The 8,244-nt window shown below is 38.6% G+C and overlaps 1 protein-coding gene across 1 annotated transcript; it reads right to left on the reverse strand.

The window, feature by feature from the left end:
• Positions 1-983: 983 nt before the first annotated feature.
• LOC127220933 (60S ribosomal protein L29-like) lies at positions 984-1,442 on the reverse strand. Its single transcript, XM_051182826.1, has one exon. It carries the CDS (start codon positions 1,440-1,442, stop codon positions 984-986), a length of 459 nt encoding a protein of 152 aa, XP_051038783.1.
• Between the last annotated feature and the right edge of the window lie 6,802 nt (positions 1,443-8,244).

The following is an 8,244-nucleotide window of genomic DNA, read 5'->3' on the forward strand; positions in this document are numbered from 1 at the left end:
CAGAGAGAAACAGGAACTCACCCTCTTGTTTGCTGAGATGCTAAGGAAGTAAGGTGTGGTGGTGGCTTGCTCCTTCTCTTTGGTCTCTCAGCATTTTCCTCTATCTCTGACTCCAGGTTTTTATTACTTAGACCAATTACAAACTCTATTTACACAGGATACACATCCCCTGTTGCTAGGTATTTTAGCTGGGGTCATCTTTGTAGACTGCTGTGAGTTTCTCTTCCATCAGGTTTCTACCTGATGCTGAAATGACTCCCTTTCCAGTGGTCTCTTTCAGTACTCTTCCCCTCCATTCATTGCCACTTTACCTCTCATGTTCCCATCCTTTGTAGGTGAGTCCACCTACAAAATATCTTCTATTTCTACTTTCCACGATATTCATACACTTCCTCCACCTTGGGACCCTATTACCTAGCCTCTCTGGGTCTGTGGATTGTAGCATGGTTATCCCTTACTTAGCAGAAAATATCCACTTGTAAGTGAGTATATACCATTTTTGTCATTTTGGGTCTAGATTACCTCACTCAGGATGATGTTTTTTTCTAGTTCTATCCATTTGCCTTTGGATTGCATAATGTTATTGTTTTTAACAGTTGAACAATACTCCATTGTGTAAATGTATCACATTTTCTTTATTCATTTTTTTTAATTGATAGACATCTAGGTTGTTTTTTAGCCAGGTTTATAGCCATAATAGCCAGGCTGTGGCTATTATGAATGAAGCTGTTATGAACATAGTTGATTGAGCACTTTTTGGACATACACCCAAGAGTGGTATATCTGTGTCTTGAGGTAGATTGATTTCCAATTTTCTTTCTTTCTTTCTTTCTTTCTTTCTTTCTTTCTTTCTTTTTTTTTTTTTTTTTACAGATCTTGCCTCAAGTTTATTTGTAAAAACAGCATAGGGCACAGGTCATCTGCAGATAATGTGTAGATGTGTCACACCAGTCCACCTGTCTTCACAGTGGCAGAAACCATTTCTATGGGGCCTTGGCGCCTTTGGGAGCCTGAGCTGGAGCTGCAGCCTGGGCCTTAGATGGAGCCGAGGCCTCTGCCTTGGTTTGAACCTTGGGCTTTGGTTGGCAGAGCCTATGACCCTTGGCCATGTACTTTTTAATCTTCTTCCCAAGCTTGGGGTGAGCGATGAAAGCCAGACGGCTGAGTTTGTAGCTGGGACCCTTTGGCATCTTGGGTTTTACCACCTTGGGCTTCACAAGAGACTTGATGGCCTCTTTGCGTGCACTCATTGCTTTCACATTGTTTGTCTGCATCTTCTTCAGGCCTTTCTTGTTGTGTTTCTTGGCAAAGCGCATGTTCCTTAGGAACTTGGGGTCAACCCCCTTAAGAGATTCGTATCTTTGCGATCGAGGTTTCTTGATGCCATTTTTGTGCCATTTCCAGGACTGGTTGTGTGTGGTGTGGTTCTTGGATTTGGCCATGTCTGAACAGTATTCGGCGGCACCCGAAGCGCCTGGGACTGGAAGAGAGAGCGAGCGAGCTGATTTCCAATTTTCTGAGAAACCACCACATTGAGTTCCAAACTGGCTGCATAAGTTTATACTTCCACCAGCAATGGAGGCATGTCCCCCTTGCTCCACATCTTCTCCAGCTTGTCACTTGTGTTTTTGATCTTAATCATTCAGACAGGTGTAAGATGGAATCTCAGTGTTGTTTTGATTTACATTTTCCAGATGTTTAAGAACGTTGAAGATTTCTTTTAAGTGATGCTCTGCCATTTGAGATTCTTCTGCTGAGAATTCTCGGTTTAGATCTGTCCCTTAATTTTAAATTGGGTTATTTGTTTTTTATGTTTAGTTTCTTGAGTACTCTATATATTTTGGATATCAGCCCTCTATCCGATGTGGGGTTGGTGAAGATCTTTTCCCTTCTGTAAGCTGCCTAGGTCAGATTTAAATCATCAACATTTCATATTATTGAATTTCATGCTTAAGATATCCCTTAAATATTTCCTAAAGTATTTTTATAGTATTATACTCTGCAGAAAACATTGACTTATATCCAGGTAAACAGATGCCAAAGTGTGGAAGAATATTATGGGAATCAGTATTTTCATAAATTTAATATAATTTTGATATAGACAAAAAGTCAAGTTCCATTTCCCTTAACATTTTTCCTTTCTAAGTAAATAAAATTTATGATTCCTCATCATGATTGTACTGTTTATTGCTATGCAACTGAATAACTTAGAGTGTGAGGAAATATCTGCACTTGTGAGAAGGCAAAACAACTGATACATAATCATCTAAACTTTGGACAGTCCTCTGAAACAGAAGCCAATATAGTAATGGAACCACAATGAAATTATAAGTTTATGAAGGAAAAGCTGGGAGGTTAATTTTACCCTTTAAAACCTCAATGAAGCACAAAATTCAGGGGAAAAACTAATAATTATGACTAAGAATTGTAAGATTTGGAACATCAACTCAGCAAATGAAGACATTACCACATGGCAGACATTAGCCAATAAAAGGCATCCAATCACTCCAAAATGAGCCCATCAGGCAAAATGTGAGCACTATGGATTTCCAGTGACATGCTGCATTTATTAAAATAATTCATTTATTACTTTCTGCCACTGAGCTCACTCAGTCCACATTCAGTGAGCATAGACAATGCCTTGAGCTTGGAGGGTGGTGTTAAAGGAGATTAAAAACATATCATGTACACATCCTGACCTGAGTGAGCTTAAATTTCAGTCTGAATGTGTCAAGAGCAGGAAAAGCAGATGAACAGATGAACATAAGAGAGACAGCATGATGGAAATGCCCGAGAAGGCGGAGAGAACAGGAGAGGTGGAGTAGTAAAGTGCAGAACGGTTCTTTCTTTCTTTCTTTCTTTCTTTCTTTCTTTCTTTCTTTCTTTTTTTCTTTCTTTCTTTCTATATCTCTCCATTTATTTATTTTATATAACCAAGTCCATTTAAATGAAAACAAATATTTATAGACAATATTTGGGAATTTGGGCGTTGTTCTTTCCAAACTACTTTCTGCTGGTAAGGGGCGCGGTCAAGGGGATTCGAAGAAGATGCAGAAATCCTGGCTGTAGTCTATAAGGCTGCTTTGTCCAGCTGTTTTGAATGTAGGATCACCTGGTACTGTTTCAGGCCGTCTGGCTTGAACAAACCACATTAGTCTGGAAGGAATCCACATCTTTTCATTTTCTGTGGAAACAAAAATAGAAATCTTTTTCCCCAGTAACTTGTCCTTGAACTTAAATTTTGGAGTCAAAGCATTTTTTTATTTAATTATTTTACAAGTCGATCCCAGTTCCCCCTCCCTCCCTCCCTCCCTCCCTGCCTCCCTCCCTGTCTCCCTTCCTCCCTCCTTCCCTCCTTTCCTCCCTCCCTCCTTTTCTCCTTCCCTCCCTTTTACCCTCTCTGCCCTCTTCCATGCACTCTAACCCCTCCCCTCCCATCCCCCTCACCCCAATTCCATATGTAGGGGAATGCCATCCAGTTGGGGTCATGTAGATTTGACAGGTCATGTGAAGTAGGGACTTCTCTCCTATCTCTAGATTAAGGCAGTTATCCCTCCATGGGGGATGTGTTAGCAAGGTCCTTTTGTGCACCAGGGATACATCCAGGCTCCACTGTCTGAGGTCCCTTAGACTGCTCAGTCCTTCTGGCTGAGACCCATATTCAGGGGGGCCTGAATCTGTCCCCTGCTGGCTTCCCAGCTATCAGTCTGGTGGCCAGTTAGCTCCTCCTTGTTCAGGTAAGCTGTCTTTATGTGTTTCTGCCACCTGGTCTTGTCCTCTCCATCTGCATCTGGGTTCTACTTCGACTCAGTGTTTATGTATGGGTGTTTGCTCCTGTTTCCATCAGGCATTAGTTGAGGGTTCCATGGATAAGTTAGTTGTTGATTTCACTCTCTGGGAAAGGGAAGTAGCCTTTCCACGGAAGCTCAGATTGTTAGTTGGCAGCAGTCTTGTAGTTCTCTAGACCTTTCTTTGTGTTCAATTTTATCTTCAGATCATTATTGTCTCCCTCTTTTATGTTCTCTCTCTCTCTTTCCTGTCTTCTATTCCTAACTGAGCTCAATCTTCCTGGTCACACATGTTTTCCTTTCCTCCCCCTCATTTTCTCCTACTTCTCTCTCCATCTGCTGCCCCCCCCCCCACTTCCCCTGTGCTCTGGGGGACTTGCCCGGGCAGAAAGGTTCTTGAAGGAGGATGAGTCAAAGCATTATAATTGCATAATATTCTTTGATTGTTTTTTATCTTAAAACTTCAGGGACTAACTAAACTAAACTGGACTAACTAAACTAATCTAACTATACTGAACTAAAAATACCAACCCAAACTTTGCCAATTTGATTTCACAGCAACATACTTTATTATGTGAATCAAACAAAAGCCTGACAATACACATCTCAATGGAGTTGCATCATATACTACTTGGTGTAGGCTGCCTGATATTAAAATTAGTACAGGGTTCTCATTTATACAAAATTGGCTGCAAGTGGCTTTCTCTTTAAAATGTTCTCCATGTAGTAAACCCCTGTCCTTGCTAGGGTTTTTATTTCCGTGAACCGATACCATGGCCATGGCAACTCGTATTTAACAGGTTCAGTCTATTGTCATCATGGTGAGACATGGTGGTGTGCAGGCAGATGTGATACTGGTGAAGTAGCTGAGAGTCATATAGCCTGCAGGTTACAGGAAGTGGTCTGAGATACTGGGCTGTATCTTTAGTGCATATGAGACTTCAAAGCCCACCTCCACAGTGACACACTTCCTCTAACAAAGCCACAACTCCTAATAGTGCCACTCCCTTTGGGGGCCATTTTCACCCCACCCCACTGTATTAATATCTGCTTGTTGTGCCAAGATCAGAGTGCTAGAGTATTCATTATGATAGTTCAGTGCTCTGACATGGAAATAGTCTATGTGACAAGTTGTAGTTAATTGACACAAATTAGTTGCTTAGCACTATTTTGGTATGTTAAGAAGATTCCAGCTAGGGTTGGCCATAGGTTTGATATGGTAAGAGGTGAGGCTGTCAGTTTAGGCTGCAATCAGATTTGTAAATGCTTTACGTGTCTTTACAAGAAGTTTTACCTTTGTTTTACATATAGTAGAAAAACCAAGATTTTTTAAATGGCTAAAATGGCCATATGTAGAAAACTATATGATTAAAACAACATACAGATTACAGAGTGTGTGGGTAGCAAGCCATCAGAAGACTTCTGGGGAAGCAGGGCATGTAAGCAGGGTGTGAACCAACACTATGACTAGATGACTGGAAGGGCTGAGACAGTGTCCAGATTTGTCACATGAGAATTGTGGAACTACTTTATCAGAGCTGAAGGACAGGAAAAAAGTAACTATGACTCAACTCCATATCTTGCTTGTTTGGGAAGATGGTGATGCTAGTAATTGGTGAGATATTATTTGCTCAGAAGCAGCAGCAGCTGTGTTAGAGTTGTACCTGATTGTGCTACGTGAGGATAAAGTTAGGTGATACTGACTGATTAGTTAGAAATATGTACTTAAGTCAAAAAAGACAGTTTATAGCTATGCACAGGGGTTCATGAACAGTTTGTATCACGACAACTGTAGAACTGTGAGACAATTGAAGCATCCCATAAAGGCGAGTTCATCAAGATAGGCTTCAGAGACCATGCTTGTTCTCTTGTAAGGTCGACTTTGTATTAGTTCCTATGGCCAGTGTAACAAAAATACCATGTGGCTTCAATTCTGAGTCCTATTGGCTCACAGATCTTAAGGTTAGAGCTCATAGTGAAAGTTTTATGACCTTGGTTCTAGTTGAGAACTGTGACAGAGAATCTTTCATGAGACTCCAGAGTCTGCTGAATTACTGGGAATCTTTGTCAATCTGAGGCGTCACTTGCTTGTGTGTTCCTTAATGACTTCCTACTCAAGGTTTTTTTTTTTTATATACTAGTCCTATGGAATAGAAACTATAATAACAATCCAATTCTATTCTGTTTGCAAAAGCCTTATTTTCATATAGCCCACACACATAGGTCTCACAGGTTTGAGCTCCAGCATATACAGTCGATTGAAAAATACAACCCAAAGACAGAATATTTGATTCTGAGAATTGTTTGGGAAAAGGCAAAAGAATTATCCTGCAAGGTTATGAACAGGAGATATGAAAGACAAAGCTGTGATTGTAGGCTATTCATTTGAAACTATATCCGTTAGGGGTGGGAATGATGAGGATTGCTTGGATGATGCAATTTCAAGAACAAACTACTTTACATTTTGTCAAAGAATCATTCAAAAATCTGTGACATCCTAACAGTGTTTGCTTTCTGCAAGATTATTCTTCAGCCTAAACCATATGGGCTGCTTGCTTGGTGAAGAATGGCACACATCTCTAGAACATGAGTTAGTAGTCATTCACTTTGCATCTAGTGTAATGTGCTCTTTTCTGATGAAACTTGGAAGTTTGAGTTTGAAAAATGATGTGTCTGAAGAGTATGGACTAAGCAATTTTAGATATGGCAGAGCAATAAAAGACATTCTTGCCATGGATTCATTGGAGGTGCAAGGACATGAATTAACCTTGGGAGGTGTATTATACCATTTATTTTTTTTTTCAAAAGAAAGGAATCACTTGGTATTTAAAGTCTCACTTTCACTTGGAAAAGGAAAAATATAAATCTTGGGATGTCTAAAAAATATTAATATGTTCACAGAATTAACCGTCAGTGTTAATATCAAATGTCATATTTCTACTTCATCACATGTTGGGAGAAACTGAAATATGTAACCTAATGGTGTCATGTCAGGCTTTCCCTCTAAGCGTTATGATGTGTTAATTTGCTACCAAACTTTATGGATATATATATATATATATATATATATACAATTTTTATTTGCGTCTTAGATGGGTGATTTGTAATTTACAGTAGAATTAAAAAAAAAAAAACCCCAAGGAATTGTTTTTGTAACAGAATGTCAATAGTATTTACATTTGAATTATGGTTATACTCCTTATGTTACATTACTTTTTTAAAATTTACAAAAACCTGACATGAAAGAGCAGTTAATTGAATATGTTTCCCACGTCTTTTACATCAAAATCAGTGGTGATGTTTCCATAACATTCTGATCCAAAAGTGTATTTATATGTTTCCAGAGCTTTTATTCCTTTTTAACTTTACTTATAAATGAGATGTGCTTTTTCTTAGGAAAAGTAGCAATAATGTGGACAGATATTAAATTACTGAAGATTGGAGCATCTATTTATAAATGTACATTTGTTCATAAATGGCCTCAAAGGTGACCACATGGAAACAGTTTATGCTGTATGAGTACTCAGAACTGCTTCCTGACAGTTTACACTTGGTCTTTCTCTTTTCTGATTCCTTTGGGAATTTTACTGTTGCTTGGAATCTGGCATGGAGTAATAAGTACTGAGATCTTTGATTTCTCTGTTTGACAAATAGAAACCTCTTAATTTCCCCACATCTTTCCATTGTTCTCAAGATGAAGGAATAAACCTTGTTTAATGTGACAACACTAAAAATTTCCTCATAATTGCATTTATGAAATGAACTCTGGACTTGAAGTGAGAAAATAGGAAACTAGATGTGTTCTTTGCTTTGCTTGCCTAATTATAGCTGAATGTGCTTGAGCATGATATTTAATTTCCCTTTTAAAAGTGTGTGTGTGTGTGTGTTTGTGTGTGTATGTGTACGTGTGTGTATTTGTGTGTGTGTGTGTGTGTGTCATATATGTATGGGTGTGTGAATCTAGTCTATGGCCCACTGCATTCCTTTTCCCCTGCTAGTGATTAATAGCATCCGGATTCTAGACTGTGTATTTTTCAAACCAAGAGAAATTTGGAAATGAATTTAAGCACATGTGGTACTAGATGGAAGAGGGAAAGAAAGACAAAAGTTTAAATTTTCATTTCCATATGTGTTTCAGAATGGTAAAAGCACTTCATAAATGTGAGAAAGCAAAATTCTAGCAGCATACCTACTGTTCCTAAATCTAAGACAAATGGATGAAGAGTGGAGTCAATTATGGTTAGCTGATATATATGGCAAATATTGAATCATAATAAGTAATGTTTCTGAATTTTTGCTCTAGGAATTAGCTCATGGAGAAATAATTTTGTTAGGCAGTTATGATGGTTGACAAATGCTACTCTATAAATCTAGTTCAAAATCTTTTCTCTGATAGTTAAAAATAGAATCTACTAATAATATTTCTATAGTTATACCTTATTTAAGTATATTAGAG

This window comes from Phodopus roborovskii, unplaced genomic scaffold (assembly GCF_943737965.1).
Source record: "Phodopus roborovskii unplaced genomic scaffold, PHOROB, whole genome shotgun sequence".
NCBI lineage: Eukaryota > Metazoa > Chordata > Mammalia > Rodentia > Cricetidae > Phodopus > Phodopus roborovskii.

Bases quoted from the DNA above. Each gene is read 5' to 3' on its own strand.
- LOC127220933 (XM_051182826.1), bottom strand. From the start codon at position 1,442: ATGGCCAAATCCAAGAACCACACCACACACAACCAGTCCTGGAAATGG.